The 26,174-nt window shown below is 43.4% G+C and overlaps 1 protein-coding gene across 2 annotated transcripts in view; it reads right to left on the bottom strand.

The window, feature by feature from the left end:
- VPS41 (VPS41 subunit of HOPS complex) overlaps positions 1–26,174 on the bottom strand; it is a 272,718-nt gene that overhangs the window by 154,375 nt on the left and 92,169 nt on the right. For both annotated transcript variants that reach the window (XM_056520459.1, XM_056520460.1), the window contains exon 4: positions 18,461–18,538. In XM_056520459.1, the coding sequence (XP_056376434.1) occupies positions 18,461–18,538 (78 nt within the window). The remainder of the gene's footprint in view (positions 1–18,460; positions 18,539–26,174) is intronic.

Below are 26,174 nucleotides of genomic sequence, written 5' to 3'. Positions count from 1 at the left end.
ACAGGAATAGCAGCAAAGTGAAGGAGAAAATACACAATCTTCATTTTTTACACTCGCATGTTCTTGTAGACCCAATTTTTGAATTTTTGCAAGGGGTAAAAAGGAGAAAATTTTTACTTGTATTTGAAACCCAATTTCTCTCGAGTAAGCACATACCTCATATGTCTATGTTAATTGTTCGGCGGGCGCAGTAGAGGGCTCAGAAGGGAAGGAGCGACAAATGGTTTTTGGGGGCATGTCACCTTTAGGAAGCCCGTATGGTGCCAGAACTGCAAAAAACCCCACATGGCATAACATTTTGGAAACTAGACCCCTCGGGGAACGTAACAAGGGGTAATGTGAACCTTAATACCCCACAGGTGATTCACGACTTTTGCATATGTAAAAAAAAAAAAAATTTTTTTTTACCTAAAATGCTTGGTTTCCCTAAAGTTTTACATTTATACAAAGGGTTAAAGCAGAAAATACCCCCCAAAATTTGAAGCCCAATTTCTCCCGATTCAGAAAACACCCCATATGGGGGTGAAAAGTGCTCTGCTGGCGCACTACAGGTCTCAGAAGAGAAGGAGTCACATTTGGCTTTTTGAAAGCAAATTTAGCTCTGGGGGCATGCCGCATTTAGGAAGCCCCTATGGTGCCAGTACCGCAAAAAAAAACCACATGGCATATCATTTTGGAAACTAGAGTCCTCGGGGAATGTAACAAGGGGTTAAGTGAACCTTAATACCCCACAGGCGTTTCACGACTATTGCATATGTAAAAAAAATAAAAAATGTTTTACCTAAAATGCTTCTTTTCCCAAAAACGTTACATTTTTAAAAAGGGTAAAAGCAGAAAATACCCCCCAAAATTTGAAGCCCAATTTCTCGCGAGTACGGCGATACCCCATATGTGACCCTTAACTGTTGCCTTGAAATACGACAGGGCTCCAAAGTGAGAGCGCCATGCGCATTTGAGGCCTAAATTAGGGATTGCATAGGGGTGGACATAGGGGTATTCTACGCCAGTGATTCCCAAACAGGGTGCCTCCAGCTGTTGCAAAACTCCCAGCATGCCTGGACAGTCAACGGCTGTCCGACAATACTGGGAGTTGTTGTTTTGCAACAGCTGGAGGCTCCGTTCTGGAAACAGTGGCGTACCAGACGTTTTTCATTTTTATTGGGGAGGGGAGGGGGGCTGTGTAGGGGTATGTGTATATGTAGTGTTTTTTACTTTTTATTTTATTTTTTGTGTTAGTGTAGTGTAGTGTTTTTAGGGTACAGTCGCACGGGCGGGGGTTCACAGTAGTTTCTCGATGGCAGTTTGAGCTGTTGCAGAAAATTTGCTGCAGCTCAAACTTGCAGCCCGATACTTACTGTAAGCCTCCGCCCATGTGAGTGTACCCTGTACATTCACATTGGGGGGGACATCCAGCTGTTGCATAACTACAACTCCCAGCATGCGCTGACAGACTGTACATGCTGAGAGTTTTAGTTTTGCAACAGCTGTAGGCACACTGGTTATGTATCACGGAGTTTGTGACCTTACTCAGTGTTTCAAAACCAGTGTGCCTCCAGCTGTTGCAAAACTACAACTCCCAGCATGTACGGTGCATGGTGTAAGGTGACTGCTGGGAGTTGTAGTTTGCAACAGCTGGAGGCACACCGGTCGTGAAACACTGAGTTAGGTAAAAAAAAAACTCTAAGTTTCACAACCAGTGTGCCTTCAGCTGTTGCAAAACTACAACTCTCAGCAGTCACCGACAGCCAACGGGCATGCTGGGAGTTGTAGTTATGCAATCAGCAGATGCACCACTACAACTCCCAGCATGCACTTTAGCTGTTTGTGCAAGCTGGGAGTTGTAGTTATACAACAGCTGAAGGTACACTTTTCCATAGAAAAAATGTGCCTCCAGCTGTTGCAAAACCATAAGTCCCAGCATGCCCATAAGGGAATGCTGGGAGTTGTGGTGGTCTGCCTCCTGCTGTTGCATAACTACAGCTCCCAGCATGCCCTTTTTGCATGCTGGGAGCTGTTGCTAAGCAACAGCAGGAGGCTGTAACTCACCTCCTGCTGCTGCTCCATCACAGGACTGTCCCTCGCCGCCGCCGTCGCTCCTGGGGCCCCGATCCCAACATGGACGCCGGGGATCGGGGTCCCCAGCACCGGGGGTCGTCTTCCCGCACCCGCTCACGCCCTCCGGAAGAGGGGCGGAGCGGGTGCGGGAGTGACGCCCGCAGCAGGCGCCCTGATTGGTCGGCCGGTAACCCGGCCGACGGATCAGGGCGATCGTGAGGTGGCACCAGTGCCACCTCACCCCTGCAGGCTCTGGCCCCGAACAGCCAGTAATTCCGGGTCACCGGGTCACTGGAGACCCGATTGACCCGGAATCGCCGCAGATCGCTGGACTGAATTGTCCAGCGATCTGCGGCGATCGCCGACATGGGGGGGCATAATGACCCCCCTGGGCGATATGCCGGGATGCCTGCTGAACGATTTCAGCAGGCATCCGGCTACGGTCCCCAACCGGCTAGCGGTGGGGGCCGAAATTCCCACGGGCGTATGGATACGCCCTGCGTCCTTAAGGACTCGGGATGCAGGGCGCATCCATACGCCCTGCGTCCTTAAGAGGTTAAAATCGATCGTACAAAATGGTGCATAATGTTACAAGGTATAGATTTCAAACAGAGTGTGATTCAATTTCACAGAATATTTATTACATCAAATATAAAAAAATTACACACATATATTAAAACAAGCACTGATAATACCTTCCTACCACATTGTTTGGATTAGATTTTCACTTGCTCATGCACAATAGTAATACCCTGATAAACCGGCAACTCTATTTGTCCACGTTACAATATATCTAAATATAAGAGTGGATACGTCCCACTGTATGCAGTTCTTACTATGCAATTCAGATATGTCTCACCAGTGTGTGGCCGCTGGTCTCGTGCTGGGATGGACACAAATAGATGCCCTGCGGACACTTTAGCTATGAGCTGCACACATTTGTGGTTTTATTTAAAATCAGTAGGTCCCATCAGGTGGCGTCTGTATACAGTAAGTTAGAGATCCCCAGCAGGGGTGGGAAAATATATAAGGGCTTGTTCGTTGCTGGACCAATTGCACTTTGTAATGACACCTTTCCTTTTTCCATAATATAAGCCCGGAAACAGAAAAAAATTATTTGTGAGGAAATTGAAAAAAAAAAAAAAGAGAGAACGCAATTTAGCAAATTTGGGGGTTACTTTTTTACGCTATTCATCTTGTGGTCAAACTACTTTACGCCGGCCTGATTACAGGAATACTAATTTAAAAAAATTCTAAACTTTTTAGAATATTTTTTTTTTATTGCCATTTTCTGACCCCTATAACATTTTTCCATGTACTGGGCTGTATGAGGGCTAATTTTTTGCACCATAATCTTCTATTTGTATTGATACCATTTTGGTATTGGACTTTTTGATCACCTTTTACTTTTTCTAGGATATGTTATAAAAAAAAAAAACCTCAATTGTATGGTTTGGTATATTCTTACGTCAACGCCACTGACTGTATGGGATATTTAAGGTTATATTCTAATAGTTCAAACAATTATGCATGGGCCAATACCAAATACGTTAATTTTTTATAATTTTTTATATGGAAAATGGGGAAAGGGGGGGTGATGTAAACTTTTCTTATGGAAGGGGTTACAGGGGTACTCCGCCACTATACTTCTTATGGACTTCTACTCCTTTGGATAGGGGATAAGATGTCTGATTGCGGGGGTCCCGCCGCTGAACCTACTCCCTTAGACTTGCATTGAGGGGGTGGGGTGTGACATCACGAGGACGGGGCCTTGACGTTACGATACTCCGGCCTCTGTATCGTGAGTCATCAGCACGGAGCGATCTTCCCTCTGTGCAGCTAATGACAAGCGTGTGCTGCAGGAGAGACTGAGGGGGGTCCCCAATTTTATCCCCTATTATATAAAAATGTAAACTTTTTTTTTTTCTTTTTTTACACGTTATTAGTCCCTTAAGAGACTTTTAGGTGGAATCATGAGATTCCTCATACAGATCAATGAAGTTCCATAGAACTCCACTGACCCATGTAATCTGTGCTCGTTTTGTTGAGCGTGCACAAGCCAGGCTCAATCAAATGCAGATCCACGGCAGCCGTGGGATGAGACGTAAGCCCTCTGGGCTACCTCTGCAGTGGATTGAGCACATCCTCACCCCTCCACGTTTGCACTTGGTTTGGTTAAAAGGTCCCTTTAGATCGCCGCTGTTAAAGCTGACAGTGGCGATCTAAAGGGTTAATAGTCGGATGTTGCCACATGCCAGCTGCACCAATCAGCTGGGGGTTGCCGAGTATGGAGCGGGCTCGAGTCAGGAGACCGCTCCAAACACCTTGAGCGCTGCCATATTAAAATTAGAGTTCTGGCCCTGCTTGCCCTAAGCAGGGCTAAAAGCATGAAAAATGTAGCAGCCCGGCACCCGGAACTGCATGCCCCAGGCGTTGGGCGATAGGATGTCCACATACCTGTCCAGTATCATTTATTTCATTTGTTCTGCTCCAATGATGAAACAGAACAACAGAAAATAGAACCCAGGTGTGAACCAAGCCTAAGGGTGCATTAACACCACATTTTTTGGGATGCTGTGCCACAGTTTTAAGTCCAGCAATTAAACTGATATGGTTAAAAAATTAGCCAACCAGAGTCACTATTTGAAGCAGTCCGGTTCATTCAAACCCTTAGCATGCAAAACATTCATCTGACAAAACAAAAATGTTACAGTAGATGCAAAAGTACCGTAAGTGAAATATTTGTTGGCCTCATGATATTTAGTTTTCATTGTTTCCTTACTTTTTTATTGCTAGATAGAACATTATATAGAGTAATTTTCTACTGTTAAAATATTTATTAAGCAAATACCTGCTTGAAGTAAAAGTATAAAACACTGTCACTGAAGACTACAATACATAAATAAACAGTCTGACAGCGTTAAGAAACATAACTTTTAAAGGGAATTTATTGTCACTTCTGCTTTGTGCAAAGCAAAGAAGCAAAATGTAGAAATTACTAATGCTCCAGGAGCCTGCACAACGTAATATGTGTTAAAGGAAAGGCACATTTTACCAAAGTGCATTAATATGCAATAAATGTCAATGGAACCTTTCATTGATTTGTAAGTAAAAATATTTGTATAATCACCAGAAAATGTGTCAGTTACAAAAGTAAGAGTAGCACTATATAGGTAATGTTTAACTCTATCTAGACCAGACACATTGACATCTGCAAGGGGGGCAAGAAGAGCGCTTGCCCTCAATGGAAAATACACACTCCTGTCATCCACTGGCAGCTTGTACATGTGCCGGCTGCCTGTGAATGATAGAAGTGTGGTTGAGGCTGCATAACTAATAATGTACACATCGACATTCAGCATTGTGCAGGAGCTGGAAGTTCGGCTGTAAACTGGACTTCCTGCTCCTGTACTGTAGTGGTGCAGGGCATACGCTACAGCCTGCAGGAGAAGGTCCTGACCTTTATGTTGGTGCAGAGGGAAGGTAAGGGGAATTTAAATTCTTGTTTGGAGGTGATTGTTTGGAGGTGATCTGGTGAAAACTACTTGCATTTACTTAATTGGGAGGGGGAGGGGGAATTTCATACATACTGGGGGATTCTACCTAATAGGGGGAATTAGCCTACCTACCTACTGCTAATGGGGGCATCAACCTAATAGGGCGAAATTACCAACCTACTGGGTGCTTCTACCTAATTGGAGGATTACCTAACTACCCACTGGGGGCAACTACCTAACTTGAGGGAAATGCATGACAAGGTCCGGTGTCACTCCGTGTGATGGACCAGAGAATGAAGAGGGCCTGACCTCCGCGTGGGAGCAGAGAGAAGATAATTAAGATTTCTTAATATTTTTTTTGTAGGTGGCCTTTTTGGTAAAAACTACTTAATGGGGGTACCTAACTAATCAGAGAGGGACTACCTATCTACTGGGAGAATCTAGCTAATAGAGGGAATTAGCTGCCTACCTCCCTACTGTTACAGAAGATATTTACCTAATTGGGGCATTACCTACCAACTGGGTGCATCTATCTAATAGGTGGGTTAACTAACTACTGGCGGCTTCTACGTAATAGGGGTGGATTTCCTTCATACTTACTAGGGATTTCTTCCCAATAGGGGATTACCTACCTACCGGGGGTATCTAACTAATAGGAGGGGGATTACCTGCCTGCCTACTGGGGGCTTCTAATTAGTAGAGGGGATTACCTATATACCTACTGGTGGCCTCTAATCGGGGGAATTTACTTAATGACTGGGAGCATCTACCTAATGGAGGAGTATCTACCTACTGGGGAAATCTGCCTTATGAAGGGAGGGGGGGATATATCACCTACTCACCACCACCCATTATCCTTCTCCCAGCACACTCACTTACTCATACTACGCAAAGCACCATGGGAAGCATTATTTGGGGCACTATGTGTATGGGAAAGGTGGGTTAGTCACTGGATAACTGCATTTACAAAGTCTTGAGCCACCTCTGATTAGAAACTGCAACACTCGGAAAATGGCCACTTAATTCTTAAGCTTTTTCATCTGGTTTCTCAACCCTTTGCATGCCTGCGCTTTAAGGAATATGGAATAAGCCCCTCCCCTTAATTACCTTGTCAAGAAGAGGCGGAGCATGTTGCCCAGACTTTTTTTCAACATTCGAGCCAGACATTGAAACAATGTGCTTTCTCCTAGTACATTTCTATTTTCTAACTGCAACTTATTACATTTCATTTTTGTGCATTATTATTGGGGATGTCATCTTTTCTGGCTATTTTTAGCAGCATTTAGTTATTTGCTTTACAGCAGAACCCAAGGACCATAAACAACAACGTGACCTGTCCCATTCAGATTAATTGGGGATGCTAGCGGGCATTCTCTATGACCTTTAATGACATTTATGGTAAAGTTGAAAGCAGATAACATGGAACCACAAAACTGTCAGTAAGTAATGGGAAACTGCTCAGGATCCTCTTTGTACACAAGTGGCCAGTATGCATGTCATAGACCATGACCAAAATATTGTCACATGCAAGTAAATAGATATTTTTTTTCTAAACTACAAGTTTTTACTACTGCTCTTTACAGATATATCTTCCTAGAAGCATGCAAAAAGAACAGAATAAAATACTGTACATTCCCTTTCAATTAAAGTATCTGTATGACATCCTAGTAGATCTATTCTACATTTCATTATTTAAACAAAACATTTTTATTACAGAAATGCTACAACCTGCTGTTGGCCACCTGTCCCCTTCAGTGACCCAAAATGATGACCTGCAGTCATCTGTACCTAGCATCTATCATACATTAGCCAGCCATAGCCGGGCTTAAGAAGGCATCATTACCAAATTGAAAAATGTAAACAAATGGAGCACATTAATGTAACCCTAAGGCGGCGAACAAGAGAAGGTCAGTACTGGCCAAAGAGCTTCAGAGGCTTTTCCTGGGAGTCTGTGAAACAAGGTGCTCAATTAGATTTACCCGACTTAACAAGTCAAAAACCTTTGACCTTCAGCAAGCCAGGCCAGCTGTGTCAGCGTACTAATGTGTGTACCCAATAATAAATGCTTCAGTATATGCTGACAAAGACACCCAGCTGTCAGTAAAGCACATAAGGAAAGATCTTTGACATAAAGCACTTGATTGATCATTGGCGTGTATATATATATATATATATATATATATATATATATATATATATATATATATATATAAATATATATATATATATAATAGTAATCATTTTATTACAAGGATATGTTATAACAACTCATGTTCTACCAATTTATAAAGGCAGCATTCATATTCCTGAAAAATGAATGGAAGCTGAGGAGACATACGGGAGATTTAAATGAAAATGCGTCATCAGAAAATAACCCATTGTTTAAATCAAGTTTTTATGTTAATCATATTCCTTCAAAATGCTATATCTATACGAAAACTGCAAGATGTCAGGATTGTTTTATATCTGGCTACTAAGCCTAATAATGAGCTGGAACTTACTGCTCTGTAAAATTCACTTTCCAGCAGGGTGCTCCTTATCACAGACAGGAGTGCAATGAAAGGTGACATCAGTAGTGTTAGGTCCTTTTACGGAGGCACATAAAGTTAATAAAACACATAATAAAGGTGTCCTCTACATCATAATTTGTGATGGAATTCTGGTACATCTAAATATGAATCAGTCCGGTATTCAGAGGAGGAGCAGTCCCCTGCATCTCCCATCATACAGTAGAATAAGGAGGCGGAAATGCTTAAATGCTAAGTATGAGTCTGTGATAATTTTTAGTGTTCACATAAACAATATCTATTTTATCTCTCTCTCTCTCTCTCTCTCTCTCTCTCTCTCTCTCTCTCTCTCTCTCTATATATATATATGTAAATATATGGGGTCAGCACTTTCCTCAGGGAGAGGACACTTCTTCAGGTGTAACGGAGATTCAAGTTAGGCCATTTAGCACTCCGCGGGCTTCTGGGTAAAAAAAATATTTAAATTAGCTCATCACACCACCTTCACAGCCTAGTGTGTCCTGCAAAACAGCTCAGGCTCCATTTAAGAAGTCTCAGAACTGATGGGGATTTATGCCAGGCTTGGCATAAATCCCAATCAGTTCTGAGACTTCTTAAATGGAGCCTGAGCTGTTTTGCAGGACACACTACCTGTGAAGGTGGTGTGATGAGCTAATTTAAATATAAATATATGTACAGTGGTCCCTTAACATACGATGGTAATTCGTTCCAAACGAGCCATCGTTTGTTAAATCAATCGTATGTTGAGGGATCCGTGCAATGTAAAGTATAGGAAGCTGTACTCACCTGTCCCCGGGCCTCCGCTGGGCTCTCCGCTGTCTTCTCCGGTCCTCTGCTGTCTTCTCCGGTCCTCTGCTGTCTTCTCCGGTCCTCTGCTGTCTTCCGCAAGGCCTTACTGGGCCTGCGTAGCGACGCCATTACGCCGCTGCGTACGCCATTCCTATTGGATGACGTGCGCAGCAGTGTATTGACGTCATCGGAGAGGGCCGAGAAGACACCGGAAGACCAGCGCTGGACCCGGAGGGCACCCCGGAGCATCGTGGAGGGGTAAGTAATACTGCACCACACGGGGAACATTAAGCTGCTATCCGGCAGCAGCTTAAGCATTTGGCGCTGCCGGATAGCACTTAATGCGATGGCCCCGACATAAAAAAGCATCGTATGTCGATGCTGACATCGACATGCGATGGCCTCTGAGAGGCCATCGTATGTCGATTTCATCATATGTCGGGGCCATCGTAGGTCGGGGGGGTCACTGTAAATACACACACACATATACATATATATATATATATATATATATATATATATATATATATATATATATATATATATATATATATATATATATATTTATATACACACACATACATATAGGCTGAAACACATTATCACTTAACCTTTTCTCCCTCCCCATGCGGTGATTGACAGACAAGGCTCGGGTTCTGTGGCCGAGCCCTGTTGAGGTCTCACGCCTGCATCACGCAGTCTGATTCAAGTGCAAATGCAGTGAGTTCCTCAGGTTTGACAGCAACATCACTTAATCCCCACCATGCATGCACTTAAATCAAACTGCATGGTGCAGGGTTCATCTACAGTGAAGTAGAGTCCTGTCTGTAAATCAACCTGCAGGGAAGGTTAAAGGGGTATTCCATGATTTTTTTTTTATGTGACTATGCTACAGGGGCTGTAAAGTTAGTGTAGTTCATAATATAGTGTCTGTACCTGTGTGTGACGGTTTGCTCACAATTCTTCTGTGATTTTCACCCCAATATTTATTTTTAACAGCATACAAAATGACTGCTGTCTCAGAATTTTTCCAGGTTGCAATGCGGCCAAGACCTGACTCACTAGTCAGCTGATGACAGGGAGCCTGTCTGCTTCAATGGGTGGAGGGAGCAATCTGCAAGTAATGCAACAGCTGGAGGCCCTCTGATTGAAAACCACAGGTCTTTTGAATGGATGCAGCTAATTTATGTTTCAATGGGTGGGGTAACTGATGTGTGGGAGGGAGGAAAATGGAATTGTGGGATTTTTTTGTCAAAAAAAGAAAAGTCAAACAGGAAATACTAGTTCACAAAAAGCTAGCCACAGTGTTATGGTAACACAACATAGCCATTTAGCCCAAAGACAAGTGCAGATCCTTCCTAAGCATGTCTGCCAGGTACGTGCTAAAATCACCTTATGGCGGATAACCCCTTTAAGCGATAAAGTATTGAAGTCCTGGGCACTGCAAGGCCTGGGGAACATCATCTTAGCAGCCAACAGCGCAAAATGAAAACATAAAGGTAACATATCCTGGCAATAATACCACCCTAAGACTGTTAGAAGGTAGGAATACGTTTTAGTGCTGACATAATATATTATGATATATTCCTTATGAACTTTATTGATACCAACAACTTTTTTCTATTTTTTCACAGTGGTGAATGTTCTTTTTATTTTATATCCTATGGCGTGTTTATGTGTCAATTATGAGTTCATCTATACATAATACATACCATATGAGTTAAATGGGTTGTCCAGTGGAATTATTTTCTTACTGTATATAGGCTGCCTAATAAAACAACAAACACTTTAACTCCCCTTCCTCCGCTCTCTCGTAGCTCGGGTATCAGGCCGCCCTGTCTCTGGCTTCCCAGAGATTTAGACATGTCACAGCGCACCTCTGCCAATCACTGGCTGCATCGGCAATGAACAGCAAGTAGCACTGTCAGTTCCCCCAGCTGTAGGCGCTACGTTCTGCAGCTTGGGGGAAAGCACAGTCACAGAGCGCGGGGTTAAAGTGTTTGTTATTTTACTAGTCAAGGCTGGGGAGAATAGAAAAATAATACATTTTATGTAAGTAAGGCACATTAGTTACTGTGCGTTATACGATCAAGCAGCCATCAGGACGGCTGCTGTTGAATATTTAAACACTCTTTACTGTAGCGATGACAATATCCTGTCTTTAGTGCCAAACTTATAAGAAAATCAGGATTCACTTGAGTGCATTCCAGATGCTCAGGTTTACTGTATCAAGTAGTAAATTCTTTGTTATACAGCTTTACAATTCAAGTTGAACAAAGTGAAAGCAACATGATTAACCTACTATGAGTTGAGGCTGTCTAGACCCTGCCATGTACTTTATGCTTTTATGTGACTAAAATGCCAAAAATACACACATTCATGTGAAGCCATTTTTTCACATAAACAGGGATCGGTTATCATGAATAACTATTTTCATAAGAATGTATGGTACACTGTTTATCCTATCACTCTCCATTATAGTCCTTTTGTTTTGAAAACCTCTTTCCAATTATGCTAGCATTAAGACATTGGGGGCGATTTACTAATGTGATCCCTACTCTTCATTCTCGGGTTATGCACCCAAATCGCACATTTCGTGTCACAGATTTTGCCTAAAAAAAATAAAAAAAAATTTGAAAAACCTGAACTCTCCATTTTACTCAGAAAACCCGAAAAAGGAGTCTGTCGAAAAAAGGGGCGCGTCACCAACCATTTAGAAAAATCCCAACAAATTAACTAATGTTAACCCCTTCCCGCAAAATTACTTACAGAAACGTCATCTTATGCTGGTAGATCGTGCATCATGACGTTTATATAAGTCATTCAGTTAACCTGGCGATGCGCGGCATCACACGGGTTAACAGGCAGAAGTCCCGCTGTTACCAGCGGGAGACAACTTCTGCAAGCCCCCCAAGACCATCTGTGGATTGTCCTGGTCAGCGACCACTGATTGGTCCCTGTGGACCAATCACAGTGTCTCAGCTGACTGGGGGGGGTTTAAAGTTCAATTTCCTGGCTCTATAGGCCATAGAAGTCTGGGCAGAGCAGGGGAAGATGAGAGCTGCGGTGAGGACATACCGCAGGTCCGGCGATGGCAACGGTGAACGGGGATCGGCAGCAGGCAGGTGGAGGACGCAGCGGCGGCAGTGAAATGGCTGTAAAGTGATCTTCACTGCTGCTTCTAGGAGTTTGAAAACTACAACTCCCAGCATGCCCAGACAGTCCAGGAATGCTGGGAGTTTTAGTTTTGTAACATCTGGCCCTTCAGATGTTGCCGAACTACAACTCCCAGCATGCCTGGGCAGTCTGGGCATGCTTGGATTTAAAGTTTTGCAACATCTGGAGGGCTACAGTTTGGACACCACTACACAGTGTTCTCCAAACTGTTCTCCTCCAGTTGTTGCAAAACTACAACTGACAGCATGCCCTTCGACTGTCTGGGCATGTTGGGAGTCGTTTTGCAACAACTGGAGGCACACTGGTTGGGAAACATTGTCCGTTTCCTAACTCAGTGTTTCCCAACCCGTGTGCCTCCTGCTGTTGTAAAACCATAACTCCCAGCATGCACTGACAGACCATACATGCTTGGAGTTGTAGTTTTGCAACAGCTGGAGGCACACGAGTTGGGAGTTAAGTAACAAACTCTCAGTGTTTTGCAACCAGTGTGCCTCCAGCTGTTGCATAACTACAACCCCCGGCATGCATGGACAGCTGAAGGTATCCCTGGCATAGAATGCCCCTATGCAAATCCCTAATTTAGGCCTCAAATGCACATGGCGCTCTCTCACTTCGGAGCCCTGTCTTATTTCAAGGCAACAGTTTAGGGACACATATTTCGGTACTCGGGAGAAATTGCCTAACAAATTTTGGGGGGCTTTTTCTCCATTTACCACTTATGAAAAGGTAAAGTTGGGGTCTACTCCAGCATGTTATTGTAAAAATTTTTTATTTTTTACACTAGCTTGCTGGTGTTGCCCCATACTTTGGGGAAAAGGAAAAAAAGACCCCCAGGCAATTTCTCCTGAGTATGGAAATACCCCATATGTGGACGTAAAATGCTCTGCGAGTGCACAACAAGGCTCAGGAGTGAGAGCGCCATGAACATTTGAGGTGATTTGCACAGGGGTGGCTGATCGTTACAGCGGTTCTGACATAAACACCAAAAAAAAAAAAAACACCCACATGTGACCCCATTTTGGAAACTACACCCCTTAAGAAACATAACAAGGAAAATGAGTGAGTGGTAATTAGTAAAAGGTCCACACAGCCTATGATACAGACCCCATAGACAAGAAATATGCACTATTTATCAAAAGAAAAAGGGGTGACGCTAAAAAGCTAATTTTATTTTATAATATTAAAAATGACCAAAGAGGAAAAAGTGCATCCCAACCAGGTATGTAGGAGACAATAATGCTGCCAATCAGCAAAAGGGAGACAACTGACAATCAAATTAGACCGTGAGCTGTTCACCCCCAAATCCGTACCTGTATACACACTCCTTATGGATAAGCAGCAATTGTATATAAACTGCAGAGGGCTATCTAGCCCATTACCAGGATAATTCTTTATTCTAATTCTAGACTACTAATTATGTGACTTAGGTTCCCCTGAGGATGTCCCCATGTACATTATTTAGCATGTAGGACAGAAAGGCGTTGGGAACGCATTTGTTGTATATATAGGTGTATTTTTATGCACAGTAACTATATCAGGAGTGCATGTGGGAACACATCTATTTAGGTATAACCCACCTGGATTGTGTATATACAATTGCCGCTTATCCATAAGGAGTGTATATACGGGTACGGATTTGGGGGTGAACGGCTCACGGTCTAATTTGATTGTCAGTTGTCTCTCTTTTGCTGATTGGCAGCATTATTGTCTCCTACACACCTGGTAGGGATGCACTTTTTCCTCTTTGGTGGTTTTTAATATTATAAAATAAAATTTTCTTTTTAGTGACACCTCTTTTTCTTTTGATAAATAGAGTATATACCGTATTTATCGGGGTATACCACGCACCGGCCTATAACACGCACCCTCATTTTACCAAGGATATTTGGGTAAAAAAAGTTTTTTACCCAAATATCCATGGTAAAATGAGGGTGCGTGTGTGCGCGTGTATACCCCGATACACCCCCAGGAAAGGCAGGGGGAGAGAGGCCGTCGCTGCCGGCTTCTCTCCCCCTGCCTTTCCTGGGGTCTAGAGCCCTGCTGCCGGCCCTTCTCTCCCCCTGGCTATCGGCGCCGCTGCCCGTTCTGTCCCCCTGACTATCGGTATAACACGCATAGACTTTAGGCTAAAAATTTTAGCCTAAAAAGTGCGTGTTATACGCCGATAAATACGGTAAATACCCCATATGTGGATGTAAAGTGCTCTGCTGGCGCACTACAATGCTCAGAAGAGAAGGAGCGCCATTGGGTTTTTGGAGAGAGAATTTGGCTGGAATTGAAGTCCATGTGCGTTTACAAAGCCCCCATGGTGCCCCCCACGTTAGCCTATTTTGGAACTACACCCCTCATGGAATGTAATAAGGGGTGCAGTGAGCATTTACACCCCACAGGTGTCTGACAGATTTTCGGAACAGTGGTCCGTGAAAATGAAACATTTTTAATTTGTAGAGCCCACTATTCCAAAGGTTTTTCAAACACCGGTTGGGTGTTAATGCTCACTGTACCCCTTATTACATTCCAAGAGGGTTGTAGTTTCCAAAACTGGGTCCATGGGGGGTCCACTGTTCTGGTAGAATGGGGGCTTTGTAAACGCACATGGCCCCCGACCTCCACTCCAAGCAAATTCTCTCTCCAAAAGCGCCTTCTCTTCTGAGCATTGTAGTTTGCCCGCAGAGCACTTTACATCCACACATGGGGTATTTCCATACTCAGAAGAGATGGGGTTACAAATTTTCGGGGCATTTTCTCCTATTACCTCTTGTAAAAATAGTAAATTTGGGGGGGAAACTGCATTTTAGTGAAAGAAATTTTTTTTTTCATTTACACATCTGAATTTAATGAAAAGTCGTCGAACACCTGTGAGGTCACTGGATCCCTAGCTACGTGCCTTGGGGGTGTAGTTTCCAAAATAGTATGCCATGTGTTTGTTTTTTTTGCTGTTATGGAACCATAGGGGCTTCCTAAATGCTACATGCCCCCTAAAACCATTTCAGCAAAATTCACTCTCCAAAATTCCATTGTCGCTCCTTCACTTCTGAGCCCTCTAGTGCACGCACAGAGCACTTTATGTTCACATATGAGGTATTTCCTTACTCGAGAGAAATTGGGTTTCACATTTTGGGGGGTGTTTTCTCCTTTTACCTCTTGTAAAAATTCAAAAACTGGGTCTACAACAACAGGTTAGTGTAAAAAATGGAAATGTTTTATTTTCTCCTTCACTTTGCTGCTTTTCCGGTGAAACGCCTAAAGGGTTAACAAACATTCTGAATATAATTTTGAATACTTTGAGGGGCGCATTTTTTATAATGGGGTCATTTATGGGGTATTTCTAATATGAAGACCCCTCAAATCCACTTCAGAACTGGTCACTGAAAAATTCTGATTTTGAAATTTTGTAAAAAAAAAAATGGGAAAATTGCTGTTGAACTTTGAAGCCCTCTGATTTTTTCCAAAAGTATTTCCCAGCATGTCCTCACTGACAGTAGCGGGACACAAGCTGACAGTGGGAGGATTTTTCCTCCAGTTGTGAGCCCTGCGCTCACAGCTGTCAATCAAGGAAGTGTGTCCATGATATAGGTGATGATGCATGGACACAGCAGGAGTAGTATGTGTCCAAGCAGGCAGGGGGGCAGTTGTTTACTGGCTTTTTCAGTATGAAATACTGAAAATTTTCTACTGAATAGGTTTTGCATGCTTCACAACATATCAAAAGTTTTTCCATCTGACAGTGCCCATTTAAGGCCAAAATGACCTCGGTCCTTAATGTGTTAAAATGTGGTGAATCAGCTGTAAAAAGCAGCAAAACCTTGGATAAAGCACCAAATTAGTAAATTCCATGGAAAACTCCCTGTCAGGAAAAAATATCCACAATGAAAACAACACCCCCATTGTCTGTACACTTTAAGTATAAGTAACATGTATTTTTTGTTCAAGAGGCAGAGCTACCTCCTCCAAAATAACGGACACCCAACAGACTCCATGAAAAGTCAATGGGATCCATCGGGACCCGTTGGTGCCCATTGTGCTTCGACCAGTTCAGGGTCCGGTAAGCACCAAAAAAAATTACAAATTTAAAAAAAAAAGAGCCTACACCAAACTCTGCATTCTATGTAAGGCCCATTAAATTTTTTTCTCCATCTACAGATTCATAATAGATCTTATATTTTGCAGGACAAGTCCTTCTTTTTAGTGGTTTCCTTCATTTTACTATATAATGCACAATGGCACAAAAAAATAATTATATATTGGGGTGAAATTGAAAACAAAAAAACGATTATAAATTTGTGAGGCAAAGGTTTTTTCCAAGTTCATCTTACAGTAAAACTGATAAGTTACTTTGTTCTATGGGTAAGTACAATTACAACAACACCTAATTTGCACCTAACAAAACAAAAACAAAAAAAAACTTGCATCGCTGTGTTCAAACCCAAGTAACTTTTCTATTTTGTTTTCCTGGATACGGAGCTGTGTGAGGGATCATCTGTAGCTTTTGTTAGTATCATGTTGGCACACACAACTTTTTAGATTTTTCTGGTATTTGATTATACCAAAAATCAGCAATTCTGGCATTTTTTTTTATGCCTTTGATTAATATTTTATTTTAAACAGTTTGGACAATTCCACACTTAGTGATACAAACTGAGTAATTTTTTATATTATTTTGGGAGCTTAGATTGTTTTATTTAAAAAGTAGGGCAATTTAAGTTCTTATTATTAGGGGGCAGGAAATAAAATGTTTTCAAACCAACTGGTGCCAGAAAGTTATACAGATATGTAAATTTATTTTATTTAAAAATCTAAACCCTAAAGTTGTGTAGTTCTTTCTAGTCTGACTACAGTGCTCTCTGTTGACACCTCTGTCCCTTTTAGGAACTGTCCAGAGCAGAAGCAAATCCTCATAGCAAACTCTCCTGCTCCAGACAGTTCCTGGCACGGACAGAGATGGCAGCAGAGAGCACTGTGGTCAGACTGGAAAGAACTTCACAACTTTCTCTATTTTAAATAGAAGTAATTTACAAATCTCTATAAACTTTCTGGCACCAGTGGATTTTAAAACATTTGTTTTCCTCTGGAGTACCCATTCAATAAAATATAAATAAAATGTTGCACCTAAAAATCTGTATTATGGCTTATTTTTTGCCATAACGGGGAAACGGGGAAAAAAATCATTGTGCGACAAAATTGAAAAAATACAGCCATTTTGTAACTTTTGGGGGCTTCCATTTCTACGTAGTAAATTTTTCGGTAAAAATGACACCTTATTTTTATTCTCTAGGTCCATACGGTTAAAATGATACCCTACTTATATAGGTTTGATTTTGTATTGCTTCAGAAAAAAATCATAACTACATGCAGGAAAATGTATACGTTTAAAATTGTCATCTTCTGACCCCTATAACTTTTTTATTTTTCCATGTTCAGGGGGCTATGAGGACTCATTTTTTGCGCCATGATCTGAAGTTTTTATCGGTACCATTTTTGCATTGATCTGACTTTTTGATCGCTTTTTATTCATCTTTTCATGATATAAAAAGTGACCAAAAATACACTATTTTGGACTTGGAATTTTTTTGCGCGTACGCCATTGACTGTGCGGTTTAATTAGCGGTATATTTTTTTAAATCGGACATTTCCCCACACAACGATACCCCATATGTTTATTTTTGTTTTTATTTACACTGTTTTTTTTTTTATTATTGGAAATGCCGGGTGATTCAAACTTTTATTAGGGGAAGGGATAATTCAAAAAGGGTTAATGATTTTTTTACACTTTTCTTTTGCAATATTATAGCCCCCCATAGGGGGCTATAACATTGCATTTACTGATCTTTAACTGTGTTCAATGCATCTCCATAGAGATGCAGTGATCAGGGTTTTCGGCGATTGATTGCTCAAGCCTGGATCTCAGGCTTGAAGCATTCAATTGGCGATCGGACTGCAGGAAGGAAGGTAAGAGACCTTCCTCCTGTAGTACAGCTGTTCGGGATGCCGCTTTATCACTGCGGCGATCCTGAACAGCTCCCTGAGCTAGCCGTGATATGATGCGGGGTCACCGTGGGACCCCGCGTTATATCACGGGAGTGGGACCAAGGACGTACTCATACGTCCTTGGTCCTTAAGGGGTTAAAGCTCGGATGTTTTTGTTTTTTTTAAAGGTCAAGAGGGGTGTTAGGACTAGTTAGGGAATATAATCTGAGTTAGTTTAGAAAATATGGTTTGATGACAGGTACTCTAAAATAATTCCTGATCACTGAAAAAAAGTCACAAAAAATTTGTTAAATAACCGAAGAAGAAGATGCTTTATAAATCTGCATGAACCAAAAAAAAAAATAATCTGAAAATGTACTTTGTCAGGAAAGGGGGTAGAAAGACTGGTCTAGAAGTGGTTAGTGGAAGTGTTGTAGCCATACTTACAATATCAAACCTCTGTGTCATGTTCCCTTGGATGTCAAGTAAATAGACCTTCCCACTGTGAGTCCCCAAGGCCAAGAACTGAAAGACAGAACAGCAGAAGAACCAATGTTATAAAATATTATAGAAACAACATTAACAAGCCAAAATAATCATTAGAACAAGAATGGTGGTAAGTCATATACCAAACTCTTCCCCAGCTGACACATTGTGGCATGTCACTTCTTTGAGCAATGCCTTCTGGCAACACATTAAAGATGCAGAGTCCTGGAAACAAATCACAGCTATGATGGCTCATATACATGGACAGATGGCAGTCACCTATTCAACAGCCAACATCATCTAAGAGATTGCCGGGAAGAGCAGCCACATTTGTAGGGTGGCAATCCATAACAGGTCACAAAATGTAGTACAGTAAGTGTTACCACGATCATTAAGAGAGCCAAAGAGGACTTGAAGCAGTCACAACTAAACCCAAAAGGATAAAGAGCAATGGCTCTAGAAAACGGCAACCAATAAAAAATGGAGTCACTTATACAACAAAATGAATATATTTATTATCATAATGAGATCAAATCAGAGTGACACATTATAAAGACAAAGAGTGGTTATTTCCTAGGACCACAACACTGAAAATTGTATATTGTAACAAGTATTAAAAAAAAATACACTATATCAAGATGTTGCGATTCTATGCAAGCGGTCACAAGCAGCTGTCACATGACGACGCATTGGAAAGTTGTCATGTTTAGCGGGCCCATCTTTGTTTTGCAGAGTTCATTCTCCCTTTATCCCACCCAAATAGGGCCTTCTGATAATAAAAACACAACTCTGGACAAAGGTTGTGTTCTGAAATGCATGTCATCCCAGGTTTCACAGTGCATTTGTTATTGATAATGATGGCTATGTATTAGTCATATGAACTTCTCTGGTACTTTTATTAATGAGTATTTGCTGCCATGTGCACTTTTTACTTTATACATTCATAGGGATTTAATCGTACATGTACCAGGGATATTTCCTGTATCATATACTCCAATAGTATACTGGAGTATTGTACTTTTTACCATATACTATTTTTAGTGTTGCGTTCCCAGTGATCCCGTACTTTGCCCCTATGATGTGTCACTCTTCCTTTTTAAACTTTTGCGATCGTGACTCCATTTTTTATTGGTTTCTGTGTAGTGTGTGGCGGTTGTGTGGCGGTCCTATCCCAATACATTTCTTCTGCATATTATTATAGACACTACTCTGCCCTAGACATCTTATCCACCCCCCGATCTCCCTGCTGCACCCGGCATTTGATTAGAGCATCGGCTACAGCTCCAGATCCTTGTGACATCACGGCCACACCCCTCAATTTAAGTCTATGGAAGGGGCGTGACGGCCGCCACGCCCCCTTCCATAGAAGGCCGTTACGTCACAAGCGGGGCGTGGCCGTGATGTTTCAAGCCTCCGCTCGGCATCGCCAGCAAATTCTACTTTCTTCCCCATTCCAATGCTCTGTTTGAACTTCAGCAAGTAGTAATCTTGACCATGTCTACATGTCTAAATCTTTTGAGTTGCTGCCATGCAAATGGCTTAGCTGCAATTTGTGATAGCAAGCCATCAGAAAGGTGTACCTAATAAAGTGACCAGTGAGTGTAAATTATTATAAAGCACAATATTGTACATTGACAACCATAAAGTATAATAATGCATATGGTAAAATTATACATATAGACTGCAGCTTTAAAAAAAAAAAAGTCTATGGGGATACATATTAAGAAACAATTAGAAATATATACATATATTTGTCAATTATTGTTTAATGAGACATAAACAATTATAATAATACTAACATTAACAATAAAAAATAAAAAAAAAAGATGTGAGCAAGCAGTTCATTACCAATTCATACCTTACATTGCCTCTCTCCTGCAAGGTTGCCCTTTTTTTCTCAAGAAGAAAAAAAAAGGAAAGTCCCACGGGTAAAAAAATCAATAGTTGTTAATAAAACATCAGGTGTGCTGACATAACTAGGTATGACTATTCCAGCGCACAGGCCTGCTTGAATGCACAGGGTGCCATGACGATTATTCATCCAGGGCAGACGGCCAGCCTGGTGAAAATATGATGCTTTACAGCTCAGGGGGCGCGGCGGATGAACAGAAGATAAGGACAATGATCATTAAAACATCATAATGATGTTCTTATTTTTATTATTATTAATAATAATAATATCAGCATTATTAGTATAAATTATAATAATATTTGTATTATTAGTTATTACTATTACTATTATTATTATTATTATTATTATTATTAATAATAATAATAATAATAATAACAGTGGCCAGAAATTAAGATGCTTTACATTTAAGTTAAATAATTACAGTACATATGAACATGAAATAAATACAAAGTTTCCATTTAGTGCAATATATTAACAAATAGTCAATACAAATTTAGTAATATAATTTAGTAAGAAGTAGTAATAAGAAAAACAGTCTGCTTAAATTAGCTTATCATATTTGTCACGATGCCGGCTGGCAGGTAGTGGATCCTCTGTGCCAGAGAGGGATGGCGAGGACCGCGCTAGTGGACCGGTTCTAAGTCACTACAGGTTTTCACCAGAGCCCGCCGCAAAGCGGGATGGTCTTGCTGCGGCGGTAGTGACCAGGTCGTATCCACTAGCAACGGCTCACCTCTCTGGCTGCTGAAGATGCTGAAGATAGGCGCGGTACAATGGAGTAGGCAGAAGCAAGGTCGGACGTAGCAGAAGGTCGGGGGCAGGCGGCAAGGATCGTAGTCAGGGGCAACGGCAGGAGGTCAGGAACACGGACTAGGAACAGACAAGGAATGCTTTCACTAGGCACAAGTGCAACAAGATCCGGCAAGGGAGTGCAGGGGAAGTGAGGTAATATAGGGAAGTGCACAGGTGATTACCAATTAAGCTAATTGGGAAGATTGGGCCAGGCACCATCATTGGTGCACTGGCCCTTTAAATCGCAGAGACCCGGCGCGCGCGCGCCCTAGGGAGCGGGGCCGCGCGCGCCGGGACAGGACCGAGGGAGAGCGAGTCAGGTACGGGGACCGGGGTGCGCATCGCGAGCGGGCGCTACCCGCATCGCGAATCGCACCCCGGCTGAAGGCGGGACCGCAGCGCACCCGGTCAGTGGATCTGACCGGGGCGCTGCAACAACGAAGATGAGGCGAGCGCTCCGGGGAGGAACGGGGACCCGGAGCGCTCGGCGTAACAGTACCCCCCCCCTTGGGTCTCCCCCTCTTCTTGGGGCCAAAGAACCTGAAAAAAAACTCAATTTTTCCGTGAAGAGGTCCGATGCAAATTAGGAGGGGTTCAGTGTGGAAACGTACAAGACAGTCCAATCTTTTATTGTAAAAACAATAGATGTAGAGGGGTCTGGCGAGACTGGTCACAGGAACGTAGAACCTGTTGATGAGAGAGGCCAAAAAAAATTTTCCTGCAGATCCGGAATCCAAGAAGAGCATAGTAGAGAAGGAGAAGGTAGAGGCAGATATCCGCACAGGCACAGTAAGGCGTGGAGAAGCAGAGTTGACATCAAGAACTGTGTCACCTTCGTGCGGAGTCAGCGTGCGTCTTTCCAGGCGGGGAGGACGGATAGGACAATCCTTCAGGAAGTGTTCGGTACCGGCATAGTACAGGCAAAGATTCTCCATGCGGCGTCGTGTCCTCTCTTGAGGTGTCAAGCAAGACCGGTCAACATGCATAGCCTCCGCGGCGGGAAGCACAGGAACAGATTGCAGAGGACCAGAGGAGAGAGGAGCCGGAGAGAAAAAACGCTTCGTGCGAACAAAGTCCATATCCAGGCGGAGCTCCAGACGCCATCCGGAAGAACGCATGTCAATGCGAGTGGCTAGATGAATGAGTTCATGTAGGTCAGCAGGAGTCTCTCGTGCGGCCAGAACATCTTTAATGTTGCTGGATAGGCCTTTTTTAAAGGTCGCGCAGAGAGTCTCACTATTCCAGGACAACTCGTAAGCAAGAGCACGGAACTGAATGGCGTACTCGCCAACGGAAGAAACACCCTGGGCCAGGTTCAGCAGGGCAATCTCGGCTGAAGAAGCTCGGGCAGGTTCCTCAAAGACACTTCGAATTTCCGAGAAGAAGGAGTGTACAGAGGCAGTGACGGGGTCATTGCGGTCCCAGAGCGGTGCGGCCCATGACAGGGCTTTTCCAGACAGAAGGCAGAACACGAAAGCCACCTTAGACCTTTCAGTAGGAAACTGGTCCGACATCATCTCCAAGTGCTGGGAACATTGCGAAAGAAAGCCATGGCAATACTTAGAGTCCCCATTAAATTTGTCCGGCAAGGACAGGCGGAGGCTAGGAGTGGCCACTCGCTGCGGAAGGGGTGCAGGAGCTGGCGGAGGAGATGATTGCTGAAGAAGTTGCGAATGTTGGCGCACTTCCGACAGCTGGTGGGTTAGAAGGGCGACCTGTCGGGCGATATCAGAGGCAACTGGCAGGGGATGTTGGTGCAAAATGGTGGACACTTCCGACAGCTGGTGGGTTAGATGGGCGATCTGTCGGGCGATATCAGAGACAACCGGCAGGGGAACCTCAGCGGGATCCATGGCCGGATCTACTGTCACGATGCCGGCTGGCAGGTAGTGGATCCTCTGTGCCAGAGAGGGATGGCGAGGACCGCGCTAGTGGACCGGTTCTAAGTCACTACAGGTTTTCACCAGAGCCCGCCGCAAAGCGGGATGGTCTTGCTGCGGCGGTAGTGACCAGGTCGTATCCACTAGCAACGGCTCACCTCTCTGGCTGCTGAAGATGCTGAAGATAGGCGCGGTACAATGGAGTAGGCAGAAGCAAGGTCGGACGTAGCAGAAGGTCGGGGGCAGGCGGCAAGGATCGTAGTCAGGGGCAACGGCAGGAGGTCAGGAACACGGACTAGGAACAGACAAGGAATGCTTTCACTAGGCACAAGTGCAACAAGATCCGGCAAGGGAGTGCAGGGGAAGTGAGGTAATATAGGGAAGTGCACAGGTGATTACCAATTAAGCTAATTGGGAAGATTGGGCCAGGCACCATCATTGGTGCACTGGCCCTTTAAATCGCAGAGACCCGGCGCGCGCGCGCCCTAGGGAGCGGGGCCGCGCGCGCCGGGACAGGACCGAGGGAGAGCGAGTCAGGTACGGGGACCGGGGTGCGCATCGCGAGCGGGCGCTACCCGCATCGCGAATCGCACCCCGGCTGAAGGCGGGACCGCAGCGCACCCGGTCAGTGGATCTGACCGGGGCGCTGCAACAACGAAGATGAGGCGAGCGCTCCGGGGAGGAACGGGGACCCGGAGCGCTCGGCGTAACAATATTTATGTTTACAGTCATCCTAATTTGCTCTGCCTAATATTTAACTACCAGTTAAAGGAACACTAACCCTTGAAATAAATGATACACAGGGGATAGACTTGCCCCCATTGTTTGCCATTCTGAACAGTTTTCAGCATTTTTCTGAAACAAACAGTCCTGAAGAAACCCGGCAGAGAGAACAGGGGTTCATTTGCTGTTGATTTCTGGAGGATAAGACCCCTTTACATCACACTTTGAGTCTCCATCACCAGTAGACATTAGATATTGGGTGCATCGAAATTAAAAATTCTAGGCCAACACCAAAAATGCAGAAAAGGGAGAAAAAACACAACAGGGTGCGCCCCTAGTGAGGATCGCTGAGGTTCGCTGGAAAGGTGAACAAACTTGGGGTCCTTAACCTTAGGTGTTGCGCTGAGGGCACAACCCCTACAGTAGCGTCTGGAGAGAGGTATGGGTTAGCCACCATGGGGGAACACCTGGGTATGACGTCAGCCAGTCTGGTACAGGTACAATGCAAGACAGTGAAAAATGGTTCCCCCAAATGAAGTGCTTCTCCCGGTGGTTGGCTGAGGATCTTTTAATGCAACGCGTTTCAATCCTGAACTAGGATCTTCATCAGGCATCCTGGTGAAGATTAGAGATGAGCGAACTTACAGTAAATTTGATTCATCACGAACTTCTCGGCTCGGCAGTTGATGACTTTTCCTGCATAAATTAGTTCAGCTTTCAGGTGCTCCAATGGGCTGGAAAAGGTGGATACAGTCCTAGGAGACTCTTTCCTAGGAATGTATCCACCTTTTCCAGCCCACCGGAGCACCTGAAGGCTGAACTAATTTACGCAGGATACGTCATCAACTGCCGAGCCGAGAAGTTTGTGACAAATCAAATTTAGTGTAAGTTCGCTCATCTCTAGTGAAGATCCTAGTAAAGGATCGAAACGTGTTGCATTAAAAGATCCTTATTCACCACCGGGAGAAGTGCCTTCATTTGGCGGAACCATTTTTCACTGTCTTGCATAAGACCAAAAATGCAGGATGTACTTCGCTAAAAACTGAAAATAAACCTTTCCCAAATCAACTTCTTTTTTAAATATTTTTATGTAAACTGCAAAACAGCAATAACCGAAGCAAAAAATTTACATCTGAAGTGTTAAAAACTTTATGTTGATCAGAGGAATATATATGAGGATCTTTATGTAACATTCTGAGACCATTTCTTAACACTCTTTACAAATATTACATGACTCAATAGACAAGCAACAGCCATTCAGCACTGACAGTAAACCAATATCTTGTAAATGCTGACGAAGATAGACTCTGTCCTTTAGAAAGTTGTAAGACTTATCACCACACAAGAAATTATCAAAGCCTGAGGAAATCCCATGAGATATTGATGTGTGCTGTTACTTGTGGTTTAACCAAAATTTGCCAACAACACTGCCAAACATTGCTTCTTGTGCCCACATGCAGCCTACAACTTCTAGCACACAGCTCCCACTTCTTCCCCTAGCTACTACACCGGGCATAGAACAGCCCCCAGCCACCCCTCCACACCAGTTTCCCTGCCCCCACCATGTTGTATTTGTAAAAAGGAAGATTGGCTGTCACGACGTACGCACTGTGATGGATGCTGTAAGGAGGAGCGACTACTGCGCTGACCCCCCTGCGCTGTTAGCGATCGACGCCAAAAAGGCGTTCAACAATGTGGATATTTAGAGACCCATCAGTTCATATATCAATGCCATATACCCCGGCCTTCCTGTCAGATACCATCCCACCACAGAAGAGTACAAGACAGGGGTGTCCCCTTTCCCCCCATTGTTTGATTTGGCCTTAGACCCATTGGCACAAAACGTTCTGAAGTCATTGATATATGAAGGGATCAGAGTGGGGAACCGGGAGGTGAAATTAACATCTTTTGCGGATAACATTTTACTGCTTCTGAACTTCCCATCTAGGGACCCTACCGCAATCCTATCCACCCCAGCCTTTTAATCATTCACGGGCTACAAAATCAATACTACGAAATGTCAGCTGTTCTATTTGCTTCCTCCCTTGCAGGACACCCCTGGGAATTTGCAAGTAGAGTGTCTCTACTTCCCTCACCTATCTTGGGGTAAAACTAGAACGGTCTCCACAATCAGTGTACAATATAAACTACACACACACACACACACACACACACACACACACTGGTTCACAAAATTGGGAAGGAACTTGAGCGCTGGCAGGATGATGAGCTTTGCAAAACTCTTATATCCCCTGCAGACCATAATTCCTCTCCTCAGACATTTGGATGTCATGAAACTGCAATCGGCCTTTGTCAAGTTCTTTGTCAATCCGCAACTATAATTTTGCCTCTCTCTGTGAGCATGTAA

This window comes from Hyla sarda, chromosome 5 (assembly GCF_029499605.1).
Source record: "Hyla sarda isolate aHylSar1 chromosome 5, aHylSar1.hap1, whole genome shotgun sequence".
Lineage (NCBI taxonomy): Eukaryota > Metazoa > Chordata > Amphibia > Anura > Hylidae > Hyla > Hyla sarda.
This window is presented reverse-complemented; position numbering and strand designations above follow the sequence as displayed.